The following is a 27,363-nucleotide window of genomic DNA, read 5'->3' on the forward strand; positions in this document are numbered from 1 at the left end:
TAAACCTGTTCACATTACACTAAACTGGATTAAACCTGTTCACATTACACTAAACTGGATTAAACCTGTCCACATTACACTAAACTGGATTAAACCTGTCCACATTACACTAAACTGGATTAAACCTGTTCACATTACACTAAACTGGATTAAACCTGTCCACATTACACTAAACTGGATTAAACCTGTTCACATTACACTAAACTGGATTAAACCTGTTCACATTACACTAAACTGGATTAAACCTGTTCACATTACACTAAACTGGATTAAACCTGTCCACATTACACTAAACTGGATTAAACCTGTCCACATTACACTAAACTGGATTAAACCTGTTCACATTACACTAAACTGGATTAAACCTGTCCACATTACACTAAACTGGATTAAACCTGTTCACATTACACTAAACTGGATTAAACCTGTTCACATTACACTAAACTGGATTAAACCTGTTCACATTACACTAAACTGGATTAAACCTGTTCACATTACACTAAACTGGATTAAACCTGTTCACATTACACTAAACTGGATTAAACCTGTTCACATTACACTAAACTGGATTAAACCTGTTCACATTACACTAAACTGGATTAAACCTGTTCACATTACACTAAACTGGATTAAACCTGTTCACATTACACTAAACTGGATTAAACCTGTTCACCACCTGCTGCTGAATGGAGGAAAAACTGAAACATGACAACATGATGGAGCGTCTGATTGAACAACTAGACATGAAAAAAGATAATTAAATATGTAGTTTGAAAATAAATATTGAATTTGAAAATCAAATGTTATTTTGGAGAATAAATTTGTAGTTTTCCAAATAAATATTTACTTAGACGTCAGATAAGTGTTTTTAAAGTTATTTAAATAGTTTAGATGTATTTTGACATGTTTTCTGTGATATGCTAAATAACCTAAAATATTGCTACATATTTTACAGTCATCACTTCATTGATGATCAAAAGTCAGTACATCCTGTTGAGAATAAATAATTCTGTGTTTTCCTTCTGTCTCTTTTAATAATTGCAAAGCTAAAGGAAATGACATGTTAGGAAACACCCTCAAAGTTAAGGTTAAAGGTTAAAGGTCCTGACACAGTAAGGAGTAGATTAGATAGAGGCTAACAAATAGGATTTAAAACTTTTTGGTGCCATGAAGGTAGCATGAGAAATGGACCAGCTGTATTTTGGTATTAATAAATGGAATTTATGATTTAAACTCACTGACTTTTCTTTAACCTCATACATCACAAAATTAGCATGGAGAACAGATAATTCTCCAAAATCCTCATTTCCATCAGAACTTCTCTCTTTCCTCGTGAAGATTTTATCAACCTGCCTCTGATTTCACTGCAGACCTTCTACTTCCTGGTTCTGCTGCTCTGAAAGAAGAAACTACTAACCACATGAGCTTCCGTTACATTTACTTTCAGTTTGAATTACACTGTTAAGATGCGGCTCTGATCAGGTTGTTGGATCTTTATTTGCTGTTCAGATGTTATTCTTCAACTCTTTGGATTGTGGATCATTTGAACAAATTGTAAGTTTGATTTATTTACTGAACTTTGTCTTCAGGAACTTTCCTGTTTCTTTCTGCTCTCTAAAGTTTGGAGAAAAGATTCACTGTTTATTTCAGCTCAAAGTTTCATCTCTCTGCTGTTTGAAAGTCAGTATTATATTACTGATGAACTGGAATCAAACAACGTGATAAAATGACGATGTTTCTATGATTTCTTCTCTGAAAAATCTGCTTCCTGTTTTTATTTCCTGTGTTCAAACTCTGGTCTCCACCATCAAGGTCAGAAGAAACAATAACTTGTTGCTTCCTTTCAAAGTAAAATATCTATATAATCGTTGATGCAGAATATAATCCAATAACTGCAAATGATTAATTATTTGTTAATCATTTGCAGTGATTAATAATGAACTGAAATCCTTCCTGTTGTTCAGGTTGAACCAGTGAATGTAAATGTTGCTCCATGTCTCCATCTAGTGGACGGATAGTAGAAGTGCAGGTTGAACCAGTGAATGTAAATGTTGCTCCATGTCTCCATCTAGTGGACGGATAGTAGAAGTGCAGGTTGAACCAGTGAATGTAAATGTTGCTCCATGTCTCCATCTAGTGGACTGATAGTAGAAGTGCAGCAGCTGATGGCAGCTTCCTCTGCCTCTCTGCTGTCTGACTGCATTCACCTGACACTGATATGAAGCAGAGAAGAAGAGCCAATCAGAGGAGGAGCAGCTGATCTTTTTCCAGCTCTAATGATGTAAAGGATGATCAGAGTTGATGTGCAGATGAATGATGTGTGTTTCCTCTGCAGGTGAAGCTAGAAAGTGTGTGTGAGCTGATGTGAATTCAGCAGCATGGATCAGTGTGAGGACAGAGAGGAGGGAGTCCCTCCCTCTAAAACCACTCTGTGTGGGGAAGATGAGAGCCAGAGCAAAGGTCAGAGGTGAGGTCACCATCTCTAACTGTCCACAGCCCTTTTCACACAGCGTTCACTATATCAGGCCCAAACAGACGTGGTGATGAAGCTGCTGCTGCTCCTCTTTGCTGCTTCATCCAGACTGAACAGATTCAGTTTTAATCATCATGTTTCTGTCAGGATCCGAAAGAGACGCAAACCAGAACCAGAACCCAGCTGTGTGTCCTTTAAGAGCGACAGGTCAAAGAGTCCTCTCATTTTCTTTAAATCTCCTGGATCTCCACCATCAAAGAGGTGAGCTGTTTCTAACTGCTGTAACTGATCTGTTCATATCAAATCAAATATTGTTTCTATAGCACATTTCAATATCAAGGCATTTCAAAGTTATTTACATCATAACAAACAAAAACACAGAGTCATGCAACATAGAATCAACAATCAAAACATCACATTAAATCAAGTGTCATCATTAAATTAGTAACTGATTACGTTCCATAAGAAACTCTAACCAGGTGAGTTTTAAGTCGAGGTTTAAGGGAGCCCAGTGTTTCAGCTGTTTTACAGTTTTCTGGAAGTTTGTTCCAGATTTGTGGTGCATAGAAGCTGAATGCTGCTTCTCCTCGTTTGAACTTGAGGGGTCTAGATGGTTGGTACAACAGCAGCAGGGGCCTCATGCAGAAAAGACTGCACAGTTTTCAAACTAAAACTTGAGTACAGAAAAATTTAGAAACGTGCGGCGCACAAAAAAAATCAGATGCAGAAAGCCGCACGTGGCGGCACACCTGTCCTTTATAAATCCTAATTTGCGGGAAATAGAGCAGCTGCTGGTCCACCTGTCGCTACCCATAAATACATCTTAATGTAAATTAGTATAAATACCCGGAAGTCTGCCACGATGTGAAGCAGTAACCATGGCAACGTCCTTGTTTGAAGCAGTGTAAGTATTTATAATAATAATAATTATATATTTTATTTAAAAGGTGCTTTGAGGGGGTGTGCTGTGGTGGCTCAGGGGTTAAGCACAACCCACATATGGAGGCCTCAGTCCTCGACGCGGCTGTCGCAGATTCGATTCCCGGCCTGGTGACCCCTCCCCCATAACCCCCCCTCGTTATCCACCTTCCTGTCAACTATGAATCATGTGTATAAGTTGTATCAAATAAAGGCCACTAGAACCAATAAAACCTTTAAAAATAGGTGATTTGAGGGCACATAATGTCACCTCACAAGAATAAAAATACGTTTTAAAGAAGAAAAAGAATCCAAATTAAAAATATAAAAAATAAAGAGCAAATGCCTGTCTGAACAGCAAAGCGTTCAGCCGGGATTTAAAGACAGAGTCAGAGGGTCCATCGAGTGGCAATGTGGACTTTTATTCTAAATAGTAGAATCATGTGAAAAAGTTGTAAATTTACAGAATAAAGATGCTTTATGTCCATAAGGCGCATTCACAAAGCAGGCGGCTCGACTGAAGGATGGCTGCAGCTGGACCAGTACCAGTACCGCACAGCTCCTTCTTTAGGTTTTGCTCAGAGATCCAGGATGATCGGATTGATAAGAGATCATATTGATCTGCTGGGAAATGTTGATAATGGTTTATTAGTGTTTAGATTAATCCAGACTCCCTCTGAATCCTTCCATTGATGATGTTCTCCATCAGAGCCAAAGGCTTCTCAGGTAGTGACTCACCTTGATGCAGCTACTGATATACGTGTGATTGCAGACACACCTTGATCACCTTAAAAATAATCAAACCTGTTGATTATTTTTAATCAGCAGGTTTGAGTTAATCTGCTGATCCAACCCCGTTTTCTTCTTTTAGTGGGAATAAAATTACCCCATAGATGCATTTCATGCGCTTCGGCTCACAGACCAATGAGTTACATCTTTTTGAGACAAAAACAGAGGAAAACTACTATTTACATACTAGAGAGGTTTTCACATACTTTTATTTTTATTTTCTTTATTTTGTTTTGTTTTATTTTATTTATATTGTGTGCGTGTTAGCTTATTGTCTGAAGATAAATGTGATTCAGTTTAATCGTTTAAACAATAAAATATTCAAATCATGAAAAACATCAGTTTCATGATTCTTGGTCTAATAACTGAATGTAGTCAGATTTCAGTGTATTTAGGTAAATTTTGACACTTTGTGGTTTGATATTGTCCACAGAAACAGTTTCTGTGGCTGCTGCACATTTTTACGCCAGCCAAAAAGTGTGTGTATATTTATGCAAACCTTGACGCAAAGTTAATTTTTATACATGCCGACTTGTGTGTAAGATATGGAACTGCACATTTTTTGTGCACACTGCATGAGGCCCCAGGTGACATCGTAATATAGAGCTGTGTATCATCTGCATAGTTATGGTAGCTGATCTTATTTCCTGTTATAACCTGAGACAGTGGGAGCATATAGATGTTGAATAAAGAGATCCTAGGATCATGTGGATCTGGTTGAGCTTCAGTGTCTCTAACTGACCATCTGGTTCTGAATGAAGCTCCATCAGATCCTCCTTGGATGGTCAGAGTGGAAGCGACTCCTGGTTCTTCTCCATGTCAGAGATCAACACTAACATCACCAAACTTCTCTCAGTCATTTAAACCAACATGTTTGTCTCAGAATCAGATGTTTCTGCTCTTTAAACAAGGCTGGAATTTATTCAGGAGGATCAATGATCAGGAACATGTTGGAGGGTTGGACCGGTTCTGATGGGAATCATTTATTTAATTTTTATTTTTCCTTTATTCAACCAGGTGAACCCCGTTGAGATATAGATCTCATTTTCAAGAGGGACCTGGGCAGAAGTCTGCAACACACAGCAACGTGGTTACAGAAAAAAACTAACTAATACATATGCACAAATGTAAAACGGTAGAAAACAATTTAAAACAGTGACACTGTTCAGTAACATCTAGTTGTCTATTTTTAAGAATCACTTGAAATAAGTCCAGAGAAACCAGTTCTGACATCTTGAGTTCAGACTGGAGCTGATTCCAGGCTGTAGGAGCATCACACTGAAAGCTTTCTTGTAGAATATCAATTAAAAATGTGATTTACTGAGTCAAATGTCTTTGATAAATCAATAAACAGAGCAACACAATGTTTTTTGTTATCAAGAGCCTGAATAAGATCATTAATAACATTTAAAGTGGCAGTAACAGTACTGTTTTTTTTCCGTAACTTCACCACTTTTAATTTCCCCTATTTGTACAGCTGAGGTTCTCAGAGAATTGAAAAACATAGACATCAAAAAATCGACAGGGCCAGATAAATTTGGCATTTTTAATGGACTTTTACTGCAACTTTTAGAGCAACCTTGCATTAAAAGTGTCATTATTTACCGAATGACACTTCATGACAACTGTCATAAACATTCATAAAGACTTAATGGTCATGATAGATGTCATGTTTATGGCAGTGTCATGTCTTCTGCACACCCTTTCAAATAAAGTGTTACCTCTAAGTCTAATCTAATAAATTCCCTAGTGTCTGGAAATCAGCATTTGTTTTGCCTCAAGAGTGGAGAATCATCACAGCTAAACAATTACAGACCATTTTCTAAACTATGTATTACAGCAAAAAAGTTTCAAAGATTAGTTTCAGATCAGATGAAGATTTTTTTTAGATTCAAATTGTGTTTTACAAAATGTACAGTCAGGTTTTAACAATCATTATTCAGAAACTGATCATCAGTATTTACATTTGGGCCGAATGAATTTAAATAATAAATTAAAGAGCCTACAGAAATAAAATGCTTGTTAAAATAATTTTAAACTGCTAATTTATCAGACACCATTTTACTTTTATTCTAAACAAAATCTGGAAAGTCAGTCAGTGGCGCCTGGTCAGCAGCTGATTTCACTGTTTTCCTAAATTTCTTTGGATCATTTACATTTTTTGGCATCTCGGCAAGGAAATAGTCTGACTTTGCTTTCCTAATTGATAAGGTACATTTATTCTACAATTTCCTGAAACAGAGCCAGCTCTCATCAGTTTTGTTTTTTTCTTGCCCAAGTTGCATCTCTTTGTTTTAAGCAAAGCCCCAATAGCTGAGGAAAACCATGGATTATTTCATCCCTTTATCCTAATTTTACATACAGTAGCATGTTTATTTATTAGTCTTAAAAACTCTTCATGGAAATACTTCCAGGCAAGGTCAATGTCATCAAAAAAGAGACCCTATTCCAGTTAAAATGTAACAAGTCATGATCAAAAGCATTTAGGTGTTTTTTGAATCATTTAGGTGTTTTAAATCTCTTTTGGTCAGGATATGTGGCTTCAGTTTTGGTAACTTGAAATTTCTAACTGTATACAGCACAATGTCACTAAGGTCGTTTGCAAAAACTCCTATCCCTGTATATTTATGTGGCGCGTGTTATAATTACATCAAGGACTGATGATTTTAGAGGACGATTGTTATTAAGTTGGGTGAGGTAATTCATTAACTGGGTGATATTTAAACAAAATTACAGAGTTTTTAAATTAAGGATGAAACCTAAAACATCTAGTTGATGATCTGTCTGGTTCTGCTGGGTCTCAGCTCTTGATTTTACAATAAGTCAGACCAAAAATCTTTTAAAGCAAAACTCCACAGAAAGTTTTTAATGAGTTTTTTTTATTACCAGGATCCATCAGAGTTTTACACAAGAAGAATCAGAACCCAGCTGTGTGTCCTTTAAAAGCGACAAGTCAATGGATAATTTCATTGACTTTAAATCTGGAGCTCCATCATCAGAGAGGTGAGATGTTTCTATTTGCTCCAACTGTTGAAACTGAACCAGTAAGAACTCAGATGTTCCCAGTTATATTTACAGAGTTTTGATCCATTATCTAAATCAGCTGCTCTGTTCTAATGAAAACACCTTCATATCTTCATCTCTGGGTGATGATGATGATGTTCTGCTGCTTCCTGGCTCCATGTCAGACTAACAGTGGGACACATTTCCACCACCCACTGGGAAATACCTGGTAAACCAGTCTGGTCCACCAGGACTTGGTTCCTGTGTGCTTGGTTGTGAGATCAGTTCAGCAGGAAGGAAAGCTTCATGATGTGGTTGGTGAGATCTGCTGGACCTCAACCAGACTGAGCTGATGTGGACCATCAGAGGTTCTGCTGGTTCTTAGTGGGATCAGCAGGAACATTAAATCTTTACAGCTACTTGGATCATCTGGTTCACTGCTCACATCCAGATATCACTTCATGGACCTTTACCTTCTGATTGTCTCTGTGTGGACAGATAATGTGAGCTCACTGGCTTCCAGGATCTACAAGATCTATTTTTAATCCTCTATAACACATGTGTCAAACTCAAGGCCCGCGGGCCACATGTGGCCCGCCACATCATTTTATGTGGCCCCAACGTTTTGGGGCCACATAAAACCCTAACCCTACTCCCATGATTGACTTAAAATAGGTTTTGAGCATGATTTGACTACAAACTACATCTCCCATAATGCATTCCGATTGTTACCAGCCAACATTGTGGTTTCTCGCCACTAGACAGCAGCAGAGTCACCTCAAGCTGCTTATTAATTTTCCCAGTGAATAAAACTGAGACATCGACAAGCTAACATCAAAAAGCAGGGCCGCGCAGAGAGCACTAAAGGGGCAGGTGCTCAAAAAAAAATGCACATCTAACCGGATTTTAGAACAGAATATTAACAAAGCCACACAGCTTTCGGAGTTTAATAAACAACGATACATTACAAAATTGTGACATATACAATCAAAGCTGAAGCAGAAACGATATGTTTAATGTTTTCCATCATCTGACAAGTAGCAAGTCTGCTCCACATTATTCACCATAAACGTTTTATTTTTAATTCACCAAAAACTGTTCTGTAATCTGAAACTTTCGCTACGTTGAGCTCCACAGTTATCCGCCTTATCTCACTGCACAAGAGGCATTTGTGTCATACGTCACGGGCAAAGGTCAAAGGTAACAAGGTGACTGGCTTATTAATGTTGTACAAAAAAACACAAGAAAAAAACAAATAATTTTAGTACATGTTATGTGTCAGAAGAGGGCTTAGGAAATAATAATACCAAAAAAAGAAATGGACCGAAAGGGCACTTGGGGGCAAGGAGCAAAAGGGGCAGGTGCTTCTTTGTATTGTCTTCATGTGATGCTCTGTTTTCTGCTTTTAATGTGACACTCTTAGTTATTTTATTAGTAAATATTGCTGGATTAATATTTCCTGCCTTCTTGATTGTTCCTGGTTCCTCCACAGAGTGGACCAGCAGAGCTCAGAGGTTCCCAGTGGTCTGTCTGCCCAGCAGCATCAAACACAGCTGGACTCCATATTTATGGTCTGTACATGAACAACAACTACTTTTCCATGGTTCTGTTCACAGTCGTCTCCATGCTGCACTTTGTAGACCAGAGGACTGTCAGTCTGTCCAACATCCATCTGGTGTTTGGCTGCATGATTTCAGTCTGATGTTTCCTTCATCTATTATTCTGTTCCAGCTGCTGGAGGAAAACATTGCCACTTTTGTGAAGAATGAGCTGAAGAAGATCCAGAAGGTTCTGAGTCCAGATTACCCAGAATGCTCAGAGAGTCAGAGAGAGGATGATGAGGTGTTGAGAGGTGATGATGAAGAGCGGAGGAGAAGCAGCAGAGAGGCAGTGATGAAGATCACACTGAACTTCCTGAGGAAGATGAAGCAGGAGGAGCTGGCTGACCGTCTGCAGAAGAGTAAGAGGATTTCTACAAAGATTTAACCTGATGGATAAATATCACATTTACTGATGTCTGAAGAAATGAAAGCACATTTATTTAAATCATTTTCAGAAGGTATTTTTTGTTTCATCTCTGATTTTCCTATTTCTGTTATTTTAGAACATCTTACTGCAGTTTGTCAACATCGTCTTAAATCTGGTCTGAAGAAGAAGTTCCAGTCTGTGTTTGAGGGGATTGCTAAAGCAGGAAGTCCAACCCTTCTGAACCAGATCTACACAGAGCTCTACATCACAGAGGGAGGGACTGGAGAGGTCAATGATGAACATGAGGTCAGACAGATTGAAACAGCATCCAGGAAACCACACAGACCAGAAACAACAATCAGACAAGAAGACATCTTTAATTTCCCATCTGGAAGAGATCAACCAATCAGAACAGTGATAACAAAGGGAGTGGCTGGCATTGGGAAAACAGTCTTAACACAGAAGTTCACTCTGGACTGGGCTGAAGACAAAGCCCACCAGAACATCCACTTCATATTTCCATTCACCTTCAGAGAGCTTAATGTGCTGAGAGAGAAAAAGTTCAGCTTGGTGGAACTTGTTCATCACTTCTTTACTGAAACCAAAGAAATCCGCAGCTTTGAACACTTCCAGGTTCTGTTCATTTTTGACGGCCTGGATGAGAGTAGACTTTCACTGGACTTCCACAACAAGGAGATACTGACTGATGTTACAGAGTCCAACCCAGTGGATGTTCTGCTGACAAACCTCATCAGGGGAAAACTGCTTCCCTCTGCTCTCCTCTGGATAACCACACGACCTGCAGCAGCCAATCAGATCCCTCCTCAGTGTGTTGGCATGGTGACAGAGGTCAGAGGGTTCACTGACCCACAGAAGGAGGAGTACTTCAGGAAGAGATTCAGAGATGAGCAGCAGGCCAGCAGAATCATCTCCCACATAAAGACTTCACGAAGCCTCCATATCATGTGCCACATCCCAGTCTTCTGCTGGATCACTGCTACAGTTCTGGAGGATGTGTTGGAGACCAGAGAGGGAGTAGAGCTGCCCAGAACCCTGACTGAGATGTACATCCACTTCCTGGTGGTTCAGACCAAAGTGAAGAAGGTCAAGTATGATGGAGGAACTGAAACAGATCCACACTGGAGTTCAAAGAGCAAGAAAATGATCAAGTCTCTGGGAAAACTGGCTTTTGATCAGCTACAGAAAGGAAACCTGATCTTCTATGGATCAGACCTGACAGAGTGTGGCATCGATATCAGAGCAGCCTCAGTGTACTCAGGAGTGTTCACACAGATCTTTAGAGAGGAGAGAGGGCTGTACCAGGACAAGGTGTTCTGCTTCGTCCATCTGAGTGTTCAAGAATTTCTGGCTGCTCTTCATGTTCATATGAACTTCATCAACTATGGTATCAACCTGATGGAAGAAACACAAACATCTAAAAATTCTTCATTATTTAAACCTAAACTAAAGTCTCTCCATCAGAGAGCTGTTGACCAGGCCTTACAGAGTCCAAATGGACACCTGGACTTGTTCCTCCGTTTCCTCCTGGGACTTTCACTGCAGACCAATCAGAGACTCCTACAAGGTCTGCTGACACAGACTGAAAGTAGCTCACAGACCAATAAGGAAACAGTTCAGTATATCAAAGAGAAGATCAGTGAGAATGAGTCTGCAGAGAAAAGCATCAATCTGTTCCACTGTCTAAATGAACTGAATGATCGCTCTCTAGTGGAGGAGATCCAACAGTCTCTGAGTTCAGGAAGTCTCTCCACAGATAAACTGTCTCCTGCTCAGTGGTCAGCTCTGGTCTTCATCTTAGTGTCATCAGGAAAAGATCTGGATGTGTTTGACCTGAAGAAATACTCTGCTTCAGAGGAGGTTCTTCTGAGGCTGCTTCCAGTGGTTAAAGCCTCCAACAAAGCTCAGTAAGGATACACATTGTTACTGCAGTTATTTTTGATAGGTAGAAATCTGCTAATTATGAGGTAAATATTCATGTTTCAGTTTATATATTGGTGCTTTGTCTCTTCAAGGTGTCCCACTGAGGGGCATGTGCAGTAAAAAAACAGACTTTCTTTAGCAGCTGAACATAATGTTACATAGTCAAGCAGCAAAACTCCTCCACTTTATGTTAACATTGAAATTGGATTAATATAGTTAATTGTGTAATTTTATAATTCTCTTTCCAACCTCCATGTTACCCATAGTTCTGTCATTTAAGGCTGGAGGCCCAACTATAGAATGAACTAGTTCACAACAAATACAAAGGTTGTGTAAAATAAGATGGTTCCTTCTCTGTCCAATAAAAACATTGTTGATTTGAAAGAACATGAATTTAGAAGAATTGTTTAATAACAGATTTTTCTCCCCGTCTCCTCAGACTGAGTGACTGTAACCTCTCAGAGAGAAGCTGTGAAGCTCTGTCCTCAGTTCTCAGCTCCCAGTCCTCCAGTCTCAGAGAACTAGACCTGAGTAACAACAACCTGCAGGATTCAGGAGTGAAGCTTCTCTCTGCTGGCCTGAGGAGTCCAAACTGCAACCTGGAAACCCTCAGGTAAGTCTGGGCCCTTGAGAAATTGTTGCATCATTGGTACAAAAAGAAGAATTATTACAGATCCCAGCAGTTGCTTGGCTGTCTCAGCCAGCCAGCCAGCCCAGACCAGTTTTCAGTTAATTAAATCCAAGTCTATGAAACACAAAATGTCTCTAAAATCACTCTGTCCTTCTAAAATCTTTCAGAAAATTGTAAAAGTGCATTGAATCGTATCAACTTGTATCGTTTGCCAAATAATGTGATACCAGTGACGTGCGGTGAGGTCCATAGCTGGTGAGGTAATTGTCAGAGTAAATGACCCTACATAGACCTCGTCTTGTGATGAATCTCTTTAAGGCCAATAAGAAATTCTCTGTAGTCTGATCTGAGACCAACTCTAAGTGTACTGCTCTTGTCACTGCACACATATACAGTGCTATGTATGATTTTACAGACCCGTTCTGTAAAATCCAGCAAAATCTACACCAGTAACTTCAATAGGAGGTGATTCTGTTACTCTCTCCAGGTAACGGAGCAGTGATCTTTTGTGCTGCCTTAACCTTTAGTTTTTTTGCAAATGTAACATTTTGAAACAATGTGTCATACAAGCTGTCTGCCTCTCAAAATCCCATATTGTTCTCTAACTTGAGTTAATGTGTCTCTTACACCAGAAGGCATCACTCTTTCATGACACGACTGAACTAATAATTCAGATTACTGGTGATTTGTCGGTAGTATCCAAGGGTGTTGTTCTCTGAAACTAAGATCTGAATTCTGCAGTCTTCCCCCAACACTTAGTGGACCATTTTCATCTAAGAATGGTTTCAAATCTTTGATTTTATAACCTACCTTCACATTTTGCTTTGACCTTATTTCAGAACTAAATCAACTCTCTTGTGTAGACTTAATCCAGTACATTTCAGCTGCACCAATTTGTACTTAACTCTCCCTGAACCTTCAGACAAGATCTTGTTACTAACAAACCGCTTCACCCATGCAGTGATTCTTCACATGGTCTTAAGCTTGCTGTACCTTTAACAGGTACAACAGGTACCTTTAAAGGTACAGGTCTAAACCTCTGTACCTTTAACAGAGGTTTAGATATAATTTTGGAGATAGTCCTTTATTACATCGTTGTATCTGGCAAATAAATTAGGATCAGTCTTCAGCCTTCTTGTTAAGATTCTCAAAGCGTTTCTTTGCTACCCTGAAGTTGTCTGGAAGCCGGTCTTTGTCACATTGCCAGTGTAACTCAACTTGGTACCTTCCGTTTTCAAATGTTTGTTCAAAATGTTGCATAATTTCTGAGTCCTCTGGACTTTCTGACTGTTTATTTACAATACCCAGGGACTCCACCTTCCAGAATGCATGCAACTGCTTAGACAGCTGGGTGTCTTCGGTCAAACTAATGTGCGAACATGTGGTGTCTGTAACACTGGAGGTCGTCACTGGTCCCTGTAAAGCCCATCCAAAAAGGGTTTCAGCTGCCACTAATGAATCTGTAACCCTTTGGACCTTCCCAGTAACATCCTGCCAGTAGCAATCTGCTCCAATTAACACCTGCAGCTCCTGTTCATTAGCGCCCTCTAGTGGAAAGTATCCAAGCTGCAGCTTCTTTTCTTAATCTCTGCTTGAATGGGCTCACTTGGTACCTTTACTACAGCAGTGCACACCTCGGGGGTCTCTACAGCATCTATTTTGATTTTCTGTTCAGTGTTCCACACATTTTCAAGCTGAACTCTCTCTATGTTGCGTTTCTCTACTACAGGAGAGGTGGAACCAAAAACATGGAGGTTTAGTGTCTCTTGCCTCACAACTGGCAGTCCTGGGGCTCAGACAATGTCTCTGTGAATGAAACTGCGCTGGCTTCCTCCATCTAACAGACAGCAAGTTATTTTTCTCTCCTTTGGTCCTACAGCCTTAACCGTTTGGAGCAAAACTGTGTTCTGAGTATTTGTCTTCACTTTGACTGAGCTTTTCAATGAAGACAACACAGCCTCAGTATTTCCACTATTGCTGGTACTGTTGACTTCTGGTTTAGCTTCAGATGCTCACAAACTGACAAGTGGTGTTTCCATTGCACTGCCTGCACAAAATCTTCACTCTGCAGTATTTTGCAATATGTTTTGGGCCCAGCCAGACAAAACACCGTCCAAGCCTTTTCATTTTCTCCCTGCGTTCACTTATTGTAAAACCAGGACAGTTCTCTGGTTTATGGTCATTACTGCCACAAAACACACAGGTTTGTGGCCCAACGCTGGCTGTGTGCAAAGCAGTCGATGCTCCACTTTCTAGGTTGGTCGCAGACATAGGATGGCTTACCCACATGCTTGTGTTTTGGCTCGGGTTCTTCAACGTGTGGCCTGGTCTGGTCGGCTGAAGCGCCCGTTCTCTGCTTTGCACTTCATTTTGCAGAAACTGAATTAATTCTGGGACTTTCCATTCGTTGGTTGAGTTTTGTTGCCGTGTATAAGCAAGTGTAGCACCTTAAACCACTCTATGAGGAAAACTAAAGTGGTGGGTGCTTGGGTTCGACCAGGTACACCTTTATGTAGGCAATATCACTGACTTAGTTAATAGCAAATATGACCCGGAGAAACAGAATTTCAGGCAAAATCATTCAGCTTCACTTTATTAACTAAGGTGAGAGGGAACCCTCACTGTTAATCACCAGTTGAACGATAAGCTGTAAACACTAGATTTAAGGAAAACAAAAAGGAACAACAACATATACTTCTCACATAAGGCAGACCAACTAAACTAATAATGTGCACAATTCCCTAAGACCGGGGCACCCCAAGCAATGTCCAAGCTAGTATGTCGTCCTGAACAAAGTCAGTTCTACTCACGACCTCCAAATGATGGGGGAAAAAGGGAAAAAACAACGTTGCAGGCAGGGGTGAAAGTTTTTAATTCTTGGGAGTACTATGACAAAAAAATAAATAAATATATATATATATATATATATATATATATATACACTGCTCAAAAAAATGAAGGGAACACTTAAACAACACAATATAACTCCAAGTAAATCAAACTTCTGTGAAATCAAACTGTCCACTTAGGAAGCAACACTGATTGACAACGGGGACCCTCGTCAGGTCAATCAGTGTTGCTTCCTAAGTGGACAGTTTGATGTCACAGAAGTTTGATTTACTTGGAGTTATATTGTGTTGTTTAAGTGTTCCCTTTATTTTTTTGAGCAGTATATATGCTCCTGCAACTCCAAGTGAACATTGTGTGTTTTTAGAAAAGTTAGCAGATACACTATTAAATTTTGTGTCAACGGATTATTTAATTTTAGGAGGTGATTTTAATTGTACAGTAGATGATCTAGATAGGAATCATTTGGAGCCACATATACAGTCAAGGAGGAAATTGAAACGCATTATTGAAACATATGATTTAGCTGACGTGTGGCAATCTAAAAATGGAAGGATAAGGCAATAATCCTGGGCTCACTGTAAAGAGAATTATATTGCTTTGGCAAGATTAGATAGGTTCTATTGTTTTGGGCACCATTTGGAAATATTTAAATCATGCACTTTATGTCCAGTGGGCTTTTCTGATCATTCTATGATTATAGGAAATGTGTTTATTAATAACTTAAGACCTAAAAGTGCATATTGTCATTTCAATACTGTTTTGTTAAATGATGGTTGTTTTAAAAAAGGACTCTCTTTTTTTTGGAACCAGTGGAGACTCATGAAATGTCAGTTTACATCTGTACAGCAGTGGTGGGATATTGGTAAAATTAAAATTCAGCAGTTTTGTAATCAATACTCTTACAATGGTAGAATAGAATTGGTAAGATCTATTGAGGAATTAGAGACTGAAATTGTGGATCTTCAGAGTTTTTGTGAGTCCACCGAAAATCGAGGCCATTTTCAGGCTCTCAAAAGGAAAAAATCTGCTTTGTCTGATCTGCTCAGAGCGCAGGGAGCTCTGGTACGTTCACGTTTTCAAAGTATCTCTGAAATGGATGCTCCCTCTAAATTCTTCTTCAGTTTGAAGAAGAAAAATGGACAAAATCGTCTCATTCATTGCATTCGTTCTGAAGACGGAAAAGAGTTGACAGATCCCACCGAACTGCGGAAAAGAGCTGTGAACTTTTTTTCAACGTTATATGCCAGTGAGTTTAGAGAAGACTCTGAGATGACAGAAGTTTCTCAATGACTTGCCAAAGGTGTCAGACCAAGATAATGTCATTTTGGAGCATGCTCTGACATCGGAAGAACTGCAGGAGGTGCTGCTGAGCATGGAGAATGGCAAAGCTCCAGGAATAGACGGTTTGCCTGTGGAGTTTTATAAATGGTGTTGGCCTGTGCTGGCTGAAGATCTGTTGGAAGTCCTCAATAACAGTGTGGCAAGGGGAATGTTACCCCTTAGCTGTCGCAGAGCTGTGCTCACTCTTCTCCCTAAAAAGGGTGATCTGTATGAAATAAGGAACTGGAGACCTATCAGTCTATTGTGTACTGATTGATGCAGTAGGACTGATCGACATGTATAACTTGATCGATCACTTTTCTCAGTCTGGACGCCAACATTTTTGAGAAGATCTTGTCCCTGGCAGATCAATCAGAGAACATTAATTCGAGACTATTTGGACGTCTCTAATTTATTGGGTTTAAACTTTGGTCTGATTTCTATTGACCAAGAAAAGGCATTTGATCGAGTGGAGCACCAATACTTATGGAACAGTTTGAAAGCTTTTGGTTTCTCCTCTAGTTTCATTGCCATGATTAAAACCCTCTATTGTAACATTGAAAGTGTATTTAAAGTCAATGGTGGTTTAAGTGCACCTTTTAATGTAAAGCGAGGTATTCGCCAAGGTTGTGCAATGTCAGGAATGTTGTATTCGTTGAGTATTGAACCTTTGTTATGTTAAATCAGGAAAAGGTTGCAGGGGGTAAAGTTAAATGAAGTTCCTCTACCTTTTCAACTTTCTGCATATGCGGACGATATTAATGTGGCAATCATAGAAGAGTCAGATGTTTTTACTTTAACTAAAATTATTGAGTGTTTTGCCAACATTTCTTCATCCAAAGTTAATTGGAGCAAGAGTAAAGCTTTGCTAGTTGGTAAGTGGACAAAACAAGAACCTAAATTACCTGGTAAATTAAAGTGGTTGAAAAATGGTTTTAAATATTTGGGTGTTTACTTGGGGGATCAAATAGAGGTAATGAAAAATTGGGAAGGTTTTATTGAACTGATGGAAGGTAGGTTAAAGAAATGCCACTGGCTTTTGCCACGATTGTCTTACAGGGGCCGTACACTAATTATTAATAATCTGGCTGCTTCAACTTTATGGCATCGTTTATCTGTTTTGGAACCTCCACCAGGTTTTTTGATAAAACTACAGAGTATCATTTTAAATTTCTTTTGGGACAGATTACATTGGGTCCCTCAAAGTGTTTTGTTTTTACCAAAGGAAGAAGGAGGGCAAGGTTTGATTCATCTAGAAAGTAGGAAAGCAGCCTTCAGATTACAGTTTGTACAATTTTTTGTATCGTGATCAAAATGTTTTGTGGAAACAAGTTACAGAATGTTTTTTTTTTTTCAAAAGTTGGTAATTTAGGTTTTGGTAAAACATTTATTGTTGATATTTCAAAATATAGTGTAAAGTGTTTGTCATCTTTTTATGTTAGTGTGTTAAAATCTTGGACCCTCATGGAAATGAAGAGAGTTGGAACATCCACATCTTAAACTGGTTACTATTGGAACCTGTCCTCAAGGATCTCGTTTGGGTTCAGCTTGGGATAACATGGCCATGATCTCTGAACTGTTGATGAAAAAAGGGGTGGTCACATTGAAATCTGCTCAAACTTGTTGGAATTGAAATGGATGATGTTTCGTTGGCCCGGAGATTGGAGATTCACTCTTTAAGAACTGCAGGAATGATGCTGACAATGTTTAAGCGAATGTTGTCAGAAGACGACAAAGGACTCATAAAGGGATGGTTTGATGGACTTCTAACAATGGATGAAGCAGATCCTTTCTTTAAACTGTGATTTAAAGCACAATTGAAAGACTTTGAATGTCCTGGACTTTTTTTAGAGAAAGAAAAATATGAATGGAAACTTTGATTCTGTGAGTGGAAAGGTAATATATATGAAATGTGTTAAGGCTTTGAACAAAGTAAAGCTAAAAGATAAAAAAGATACTCCTTGGAGAGATTTTTTAAAAGTTGGTCTTGAAGTGAAACCTGTTTGGGGGTTACTTTATAAGCCACCATTGACTAAAAATGTTGGTGATTTACAATGGAGAATCTTGCATGGTATTATTGCAGTTAATGCTTTTGTTTCTATTATTAATCCTGGTGTTTCAGATAAGTGTCCCTTTTGTTTATTAAGAGAAACTATCTTTCATACAGCGTTTCAGAATAATGGATTTATTTACTTTACTAAGAGAGATTTGGAAATTATTTGGAGAAAATTTTACAGAACAGTCCTTTATTTTTGTTTTTATATGGCAAAGGAAAGAAGAAAATTGGACAATTGTTAAAATTTTTTCTTGGTCAAGCAAAGCTTGCAATTTATTTGAGTAGAAAATTTAAAATCAATAATGTACAGAATACTGATTGTGTAAAGCTCTTTAAGGGTATGGTTAGAGCAAGAGTTATGTTAGAATTCAAATATTATTTAAAAATGGATGAACTAAATACTTTTCAGAATATTTGGGACTATGAAGGTGTTTTATTTAATTTAAATAATTCTGAAATTTAATTTATGGATGTGTTAATTTGAAGCTGTTGAATATGTCCCTGGATCACTACTGTGTGAATAAATGAGTTTTTAAAAATCTCTCTCTCTCGTATCCTGAAGAATTTAAAACTACTTTCACCCCTGAATGCAGCTGTTATTCACAGTTACCATTTCCAACTGAAATGCCGTATTTCTTTGCTTGTTTATAATTGTCATTAAGCACGTTTATTCCCTTTGTGGACATTTGGTTTATTTATGAAATTATTTTCAACCAATTTCGCATAATCTGTTTTTATTTTTATTTTTATAGGAAGCCACACACACAACTATACCTCCACACATACCGTTGTGTGTATGGATGAACCTCAAAACCTCATTAAACTCAAGTAAAGCTCAATTCTTGACTCAGACGATCTCTTCTTTCACTCACTAACTCATCTAAACATATTTATCAGTTGTCCTAACCCAAGACCCTGGAATGATTGTTTATCCATATCCAAACAAGCCTCAGTCTTCATTACAGAACCAGTTCACAACAAATACAAAGGTTGTGTCAAATAAGATGGTTCCTTCTCTGTCCAATAAAAACATTGTTGATTTTGAAAAAACAAATTCTGATGAATTGTTTAATAACAGATTTTCCTCCCTGTCTCCTCAGACTGAGTGGCTGTAACCTCTCAGAGAGAAGCTGTGAAGCTCTGTCCTCAGTTCTCAGCTCCCAGTCCTCCAGTCTCAGAGAACTGGACCTGAGTAACAACAACCTGCAGGATTCAGGAGTGAAGCTTCTCTCTGCTGGACTGAAGAGTCCAAACTGCAACCTGGAGACTCTCAGGTAAAATGTTCTCAATGCTGGTGAAACCAGATTTCTGTCCTTTACCTTCTTTCAAAGATGATGACATTAATATTTGTTATAATAATAATGTCTGACTATGACATGGTTAACTTGCTAAATCTCAACACATAATAATGTCTAATTTTCATTTCCTCCAGGCTGAAAGAACCACTGATAGTGTAACTCTGCGTACTTGACAGAACAAAGTAGATTTTTGCAGATTTTTCCAACCAGCAGTTGTCAAACTTTCTCAACCATCGTTGGGGCAAAGGCGTGGGAACGAGTCTGCCATTGGGGGGGACGCATATCGGAAACCTGACAGATCAGTAAATATCTTGAGCAGAAATTTCAGAAGCTATTATGTCATCAACACGTCAGTAACACATTACTCTAATCTGACCCTTGTTTCAGTAACAAGTTTTCTAACATGTTACTATTTACAATCCAATAATCAGATTAAAGTTATGCATAGTATAATGACCGTCATTCCAGGATGAACACCAGATTCTGATATATTTTATTGGTCAAAATGCATTGATATAAATTGACTTGCAATTGAATTGGTTCTACTTCTTTCTAAAACCAAAGTAGAAAACAGCTCATATAATAAGACTCAGCAATTTTAAACTCAATACATCAGTTTAGCAAACAAAAATAAAATCTAAAAAACAAGTTTTGTTCTTCTTGAACATCTCTCTACATCAGTGCAACAGTTTGATCTACAAAATAAATAAAAATGATACTTTTCACATCTAACAGACCTTTAGCTCCTCACTGTTAACTCAGTCTCACTTCCAGCTCTGCATTCAGTAACTTACCAAACATGAACCATAAAAACACTGAAGCAAAAAAGACTACAGTAATTTACAGGATCAGAATGTGAACTAAATATAAAAAGTATGTTTTTATCATACAGAATGAGAATTTAAATAACTTAATTTTCAGATGTATATATTATACATCTAAACTCTATTTACTGTGTAGCAAAATTTTTCACTAATTTATTTTTGAACCTCTCCTCGAGCACTTTTCTTATCGTCTCCTAACCGTTACCCTATAGTGTGGAAATTATGAAAAAATATTGAAACGTTGAAAGAAATCAACCTGACATCAGTCTTCAAAGTTCTCCTTTCTGGTTTTATTGTATTAATGTAATTTTTATATTTTCACACTTTGAAACTCCACCTGGCTCTCCTATGCCCGACCTGCTCCTCTAATAATAAAATAGTTTATTTAAAAATTAAAAAAAGTTATTACATATTTCAATAAACTAAATGAAGACCTCACCAGAGCTTCTTCACCTTTCAACATTATTGTAGCTCTGCTGTTCTCCCAAATATCTAAATATAATATAATATAATATAATGTTAAGTGGTCGAGTATGAAAGGGTGTTGCTCATTTCAAATATTAAAAAGGCTCATTTTGCTGCTGTTTCAGTCTCATTCTAAATCATTGTGACTAGACTAACTTTTAAACAAAAGTTAGCAGTAAAATATTGGATATGTGACTATTCCAGAATTAAAGTGGCTTAACCAAAAAGATTTAGTTCTATATATGAAAGTAAACTGACAACAAGATGTAATAAAGGAGCGATATTCATGGCAACATTCCTGACAGTTTACCTCATTGCCTTTACTCTGAGCCGTTCAGAGGGGGATGGGGAGGAAGCGCTCTGCTGAATGCGCTGTTGTGCGCCTTCAAAATAAAAGCACGCGAGTGGAAGATTTTAAAATTCTTCACAACTACGGTGAAATTATTGGGGAGACCAATGTGACTGTCTCTAATATTGGGGGGACATGACCCCTGCTATCCCCCCCAGCCTGATGCTAATCTTCAACCAGCTTTGATACTCAGGATTGACACTGAATTCAATTAGTTCATTATTTCATTTTATAGTTCTCTTGCCTTGCAAGTTTTCTTGTTGCCTGTAGTTCAGTCCTTCCAGACACCCAACTATAGAATAAACTATTTCACAAAAAAGGCAACATAAAGAAATAAAACAAGACACAACCTTCAGCCTTTCTAGAAAGATCATAGTTGACAATAAAGAAAAACATAAATTCTGATGAATTGTTTAATAACAGATTTTCCTCCCTGTCTCCTCAGACTGAGTGGCTGTAACCTCTCAGAGAGAAGCTGTGAAGCTCTGTCCTCAGTTCTCAGCTCCCAGTCCTCCAGTCTCAGAGAACTGGACCTGAGTAACAACAACCTGCAGGATTCAGGAGTGAAGCTTCTCTCTGCTGGACTGAAGAGTCCAAACTGCAACCTGGAGACTCTCAGGTACAATGTGACCAATCCTGGTGATTTCTATCCACTAGCTGTTAGCAGAGATTGACAAAAGTATTTTACCAGCATCCAAACGATGGGAATCAGGTGTTCCAGTAACTTCCATGGCCACAGGTTTATGAAAGTAGCACCAAGGCATGTAGACTATTTTTACAAACATTTGTGAAATAATGTCTTGCTCTCAGGAACTCAGTGGATTTCCAGCCTGGAACTGTGACAGGAAACTACTTGTTGCTCATCCTGTCACTAACAAGTTTCTACACATAAACGTTGCTGGTTTTCATTCCCTCCATGCTGACAGAACCAAGAACAGAGGTGTTTAGAAAGGCAGGGGTCAGACTTCATTGATAGTGTCGACAGATTGCTGCATCCTCGGTGCACAAATGAACATTATTACAGATCCTTTCTCCCAGCAGTTGTTAGACCTTCTAACTAGAACTGCTCCCAATAGGGAGCTCCCAATCAGTGCACCCCTAGCTCCCAGGAAACTCATTAATTATATACATTCAGGCTGTTACCAGGTGCCTTTTTATATTTATTTTAAATAGTCAATTGCAGGTTTCTGGCCGATCACAGATTACCAATCTCTTAAAAAGCCTAACTTACCAATCCTGATTTTGGCCGATACAATGTTTTTGTCTGAAATGTTGCTCAATATATGAAGAAAGTTACTGAATTGGCAACAATGGGGCGACTTTTGTTAACTGTAAATGTGCAGACATGAGCTGGTCGGCCGGTTTGTCAGTCAAACCTTTCGCACGGGAGAAAAGAAAAGCACAGTGGTTGATTTTTAGACGTTTGCTGAGGTTGATAACATCGGTGGATAAGATCATTTTGACATGCAAAAATCGGCCGATTACCGATCTCCTAAAATTAAGGAAATCGGCACTGATGAATCAGTGCACCCCGAGCTCTCAGGAAACTCATTAATTATATACATTCAGGCTGTTACCTGGTGTCTTTTTACATTTATTTTAAATAGTCTATTGCTGTTTCAACATACAAATATAAACATCTTATAGATGATTATAAATTGCTCTACTCAGATGCACATTTCTTTGAAACCGATGATGCTGTTTTTATTAAATGTACAGCATTATTATTATTCCTCTCCTACAAATGACCAGTTCAGACCTTGGGCTCTACCTCCATGTTCTCATCATGTGATGAATTGTGTGTCTGCAGCTTATCAGGCTGTTTGGTCTCAGAGGAAGGCTGTGCTTCTCTGGCCTCAGCTCTGACCTTTAACCCCTCCCATCTGAAAGAGTTGGACCTGAGCTACAATCATCCAGGAGACTCAGGAGTGAAGCTGCTGTCGGCTGGACTGAAGGATCCAGACTGGAGACTGGAAGCTCTCAGGTATGGAGGAACCTGCTGCAGGAGCAGAGAAGGTCTGATAGAGGAGGAAGAGGAGAAACGTCTTTAGTCAGTCTGATGGGAAATGTTTAGTTTGAAGATGAATATTTAGTTTAATTAAATATTTAGACGCCTCATCTGGAGGCAGAGATCATTACCCAGTTTTCTGGAATATTCTCCTGACTAAGAACGGCTCACAAGGAAAATTAAAGAGTGGGATGGATTTAATAGAGTTTAATAGGGAATCTGACTAAATGAATAAAAGTGAAGTTCAGTTAGATTTCCATGATGATCTACTGATGACAGAAAGGACTTTAAAACAATATTTGATGGAGCTCCAGACCAATCAGCCCCAAGGAGCAAAGATGAGAAGAAAAGTAACTCCATGTTGGTCAGATGGATGTTTAAAAGCTCTGAGAAAAAAAGATTTTCAACAAAACTCCCAACTTTCAGGATTTAATAAAATATAAAATAAATGTAGTAGTTTGTTCTCCACCAGGGGGCGACATCTGGAAAATGATCAAATGAATGAGAGGAATCAGGAGAGAATTGAAATTCCTTGTTTTCCAGATGAAATGGAGAATTGCAGTGAATGATGAGGAAAAAGTAGAATTGTTCTCTGTTATTTATTAATAAAACATTAAGCCTAAAACGTACTACAACAACAAACTAAATGTTCTGTGTGCAAAATTCTTGAATGTTTTTTGGTGTTAAATCCTAAAACATGAAGTGGCATTGTTGTCAGTTGCTATGGCAACGAGTCTGCGTAGCTTGGCGACTACAGATCACTTTGCTGTGGATCATAGCACCAAATTAATTCCTACATTTATAAGTTTCACTGAGTTAACGCGGCTATGGATGAATGTAAAAGATTAGTCTTTTTGCCCCCCAGCGTTGTACGCATGCGCGAAATTTCCGTAGGTCCAACAAGATGGATGGTGTCCAGGGGCGGATCTAGCGGGTGGCAGGGGTGGCAGTTGTCACCCCAAACCAGAGCCTCGCCACCCCTGTTGCCACCCCAGCTAGCGACATGAATTCAATAAATAGTTATGGCAAATCGGACATTAAGCGCATGAAACTCTTTTTTTGGTGTTTTTTGGTGCTGATTCCCCTGATCGGTAATCTCTGCTCTATGTGCTCGTTGAGCTGTTGTCTGTCGGTCGCCATGGCAACGGGTCCGCGTAAAGCGACACAGAGCGAGAAAAGGCAGAATAAAAGTTGTTGGAGCTATTTTTACTTTATTTCTTTATCCATTTGAATTTTGTTACTTTATTCTTAAATTTCTATTTTTTGTATTTACAGAGTTTGTTTGTAGGTTGATAACTGTTGATTTTATTTATTAATTTCTTATTTATTGTCTAAATTCAGACAGGCAGTAATGTGGGTCAGTCCACATAGATCAGTGCAGGGGCCTGGAGAAGGACCAGCAGGCATTTGGGTTTGGGGCCGATGGTTTTTAAGAGTGGTAGCATGAGAACAAATGAAGGTTTGATGTCTGTAATTGTTTTGGTGAAAGAGGAAAATAAATCACCAAGAACAATCAATAAGTTTGGACATTGAACCTCGTTTTGCCGTGTCTAGAATCATGACCCCAGTGCCTCAGTAGTGGCTTGGTGGACCTTTTACTGGATGTTTGGCTTTGCAAACAGTCAGAAGTGGTTCTGTTTGGTTCTTCACCTGTTTATCAGCTTTATTGTACCTTTATTGTGGCGCCACTGCAGAAGCTGCAATTAATAAAACAAGCGACAAAAACTGAGCGAATCCCCTGAGTTCTAAAAACATGGTGATATTTATAACAGTCGTCAAACTACGGCTCCTACAGCATATTTAAAATAAACCGATTGACCAATATAAGTAGATATTCACCCTTTCTTGTATCTTGACAGAACTAACAGAAACTGAACTGTTTATAGATTTTTATCATGGAGAATTGATCAAACATCAGTTTTCTAATCTTTATTTTAAGTCGTATTTAATAGATATATCGAATAACAAATGATGGAGCTACTAATATTTTGTGACAGATTTCTCCTTGTCCTGTATAAAATGGTTTTCTGGACACAATGCATGTCAATTGATATGCGTATCAATAATGAATATCAATTATCAGGAGAATGAAAGACGTGAAAATAATTAACTACAGTAAGAAATTGAATTTAAGCCTCGTTGCTACATGGAGCTCATTTTGAAACAATGCAAGTTAAAAACAATATTTCATATTTAATACGAAATATTAAAACAATACATATAAACAATAAGACTTTTATTTTAAAGTCTTTTATATTCTTCAAAATAAAAGACTTCCTCTATTCAAATAAATCACTTAAATATATTTCACTTCACCTTTGTAATTATATACAATCATGTTCAGATCAATTAATAATAATCATCATGTAAATGATGCTGAACATATAATTGTAAATCAGTCACTTATCATGAAAATAAACTGAACACAACATGGATTTTAATGCTGATATTAAATCAGGTTGAGCTTCCAGAAATGTTTCCTTAGTTTCCTGATGTCCTTTCAGGCTTCAGTGAGTTTCTTCAGGTTGTTACTGAGGGATTTCCTTTCTCCTCTCTGTTGGAGCTTTTCCTGTGTTTGGAGAAATGAGTTGTGCTGCAGCAGCACCAACTGTCCTTCCTACATCCACTGCAGTTTGCAGGCCAGATGTTGGACTGTTCCTGTCTCAGTGGAGGACAATGTGTGTCTGAGACATGTAATGTCCATGTTTGCTGCTGAAAGAGACTGATGGTCTAACCCCCCTCCTCCTTTCAGGGTGGAGCCTGCTGGAGGCCGATTCTTGACACCAGGTCTGAGGAAGTGTAAGTGTGTTTTTCATCCGATTCATGACAACAAAGCAGCTCACATTCAACCATCTTCAAACTGCCACATCACTCATTCATCATCAAAGATCAATAAATGATCAATAACTGCAGCTGGATTGTGTTTGTTCTCTCCATCAGATTCCTGTCAACTCACCATCGACACAAACACAGTGAGCAGAGAGCTCAAACTGTCTGAAGACAACAGGAAGGTGACATGGGAGGAGCTTCAGTCATATCCTGATCATCCAGACAGATTTGATTACTGGCCTCAGCTGCTGTGTAGAACTGGTCTGACTGGTCGCTGTTACTGGGAGGTCGAGTGGAGAGGAGGAGTTTATATATCAGTGAGTTACAGAAGAATCAGGAGGAAAGGAAACAGTAGAGACTGTTGGTTTGGATATAATGATCATTCCTGGAGTCTGAGATGCTCTGATGATGGTTACTCTGTCTGTCACAATAACATAGTAACTCGTCTCTCCTCCTCCTCCGTCTCTAACAGAGTATCAGTGTATGTGGACTGTCCTGCTGGCATTCTGTCCTTCTACAGAGTCTCCTCTGACTCACTGATCCTCCTCCACACCTTCAACACCACATTCACTGAACCTCTGATTCCTGGATTTGGGTTCTGGCTCAGTTCTGGTTCTTCAGTGTTTCTTTGCTGATTTGAGTCTAAATATTTTCCTCCTGTCAGAGAAACTCTCACTGTTGAACAGATGGTTCATCTCTACAATCTATTTCTTGGTGAAACTTTTCTGATTGAGTCCTTGGAAACTTTTTCTTCATCCAGTCCTTTAAGGTTGGAAGCTGGGATGATTCCAGGATGATTCCAGGATCCTCATGTTTTCCTGTTTGTTTCCAGTCAAAGCTTCACACTGAATATCAAGATGCTGTTTCTCTTATTTTTTCCTCTCATTCATCAGATTTCATTGAAATGTTGATCAGTTTTTCTCACTGAACATTTTCTGTTTCTGTCGGCTCCTATTTTTATAAACTCGTCAGATTTGAATATTAAATCTTTTTTGTTTATTTGCTGCAGTTTTTCTTCATGTGTTTTAGAGAAATAAAACATTTTTCTTCTTCTGCATTTTGTTCATTTGCTGCTCATTCTGTTCTTTTCATGTTCAAATTTAAATATTTCTGTTAAAAATATTTTTCATCAACTCTGCCTTTCAGAAAGTCCTAGTTAAAGTAAAACATTCCCATCCCATGATGGTGAAAGATGAAAAAATATAATCTACAACATTGGGTCATTTAAATACAGGTTTGTCTCACCAAATTAGTTTCCAGCAGTTAATTGATTATTGTAAATTTAAAAGATGACACTTTGTCTATTCCCTCAGAATAAACTCTGGACTCTCAGTGCAGAATTAGTAGTTTGAACAAATTCAGGCATTTATAGCTGCAGTGTGTAACTTTTATTAAAAATGTTTTTTACATATTTGTGAAAAATGTTACCGTGTCATGACTGTATGGCATAAGACAGACGAAATGTGAACAGATCAAACTCCTCCATGAGCTGCTATTGAGGTTTGAAGAAATACACCAGGTTGGTGTAGCGCGTTAGCATTAGCTCCTGTTAAGTACCATGTTATTGTAGTGCTTTAGCATTAGTTTCAGATAAATGCATTAGTGTAGCGTTTTAGTGTTAGCTACTGCTAATTACCATGT

The 27,363-nt window shown here is 38.4% G+C and overlaps 1 protein-coding gene across 4 annotated transcripts in view; it reads left to right on the top strand.

Moving 5' to 3' along the window:
• LOC145554426 (uncharacterized) overlaps positions 1–26,745 on the top strand; it is a 33,727-nt gene extending 6,982 nt beyond the window's left edge. Inside the window, exons 1-13 of one of the 4 annotated variants that reach the window (XM_081614101.1) lie at positions 502–1,554; positions 2,336–2,467; positions 2,621–2,734; positions 7,070–7,183; positions 8,676–8,754; positions 8,915–9,143; positions 9,288–11,076; positions 11,532–11,705; positions 19,050–19,223; positions 21,331–21,504; positions 22,696–22,869; positions 25,646–25,692; positions 25,834–26,745. In XM_081614101.1, coding sequence (XP_081470227.1) covers positions 2,379–2,467; positions 2,621–2,734; positions 7,070–7,183; positions 8,676–8,754; positions 8,915–9,143; positions 9,288–11,076; positions 11,532–11,705; positions 19,050–19,223; positions 21,331–21,504; positions 22,696–22,869; positions 25,646–25,692; positions 25,834–26,357 — 3,681 coding nt within the window. In that variant the 5' untranslated portion in view covers positions 502–1,554; positions 2,336–2,378 and the 3' untranslated portion in view covers positions 26,358–26,745. Of the gene's footprint in view, positions 1–501; positions 1,555–2,335; positions 2,468–2,620; positions 2,735–7,069; positions 7,184–8,675; positions 8,755–8,914; positions 9,144–9,287; positions 11,077–11,531; positions 11,706–19,049; positions 19,224–21,330; positions 21,505–22,695; positions 22,870–25,645; positions 25,693–25,833 lie in introns of those variants that run through there. The other 3 variants (XM_081614102.1, XM_081614104.1, XM_081614103.1) reach the window with 3 other exon arrangements.
• The last annotated feature ends 618 nt before the right edge of the window (positions 26,746–27,363 follow it).

The sequence above is a fragment of the Poecilia reticulata genome, chromosome 12 (assembly GCF_904066995.2).
Source record: "Poecilia reticulata chromosome 12, P_reticulata-male-v2, whole genome shotgun sequence".
NCBI classification, from domain to species: domain Eukaryota; kingdom Metazoa; phylum Chordata; class Actinopteri; order Cyprinodontiformes; family Poeciliidae; genus Poecilia; species Poecilia reticulata.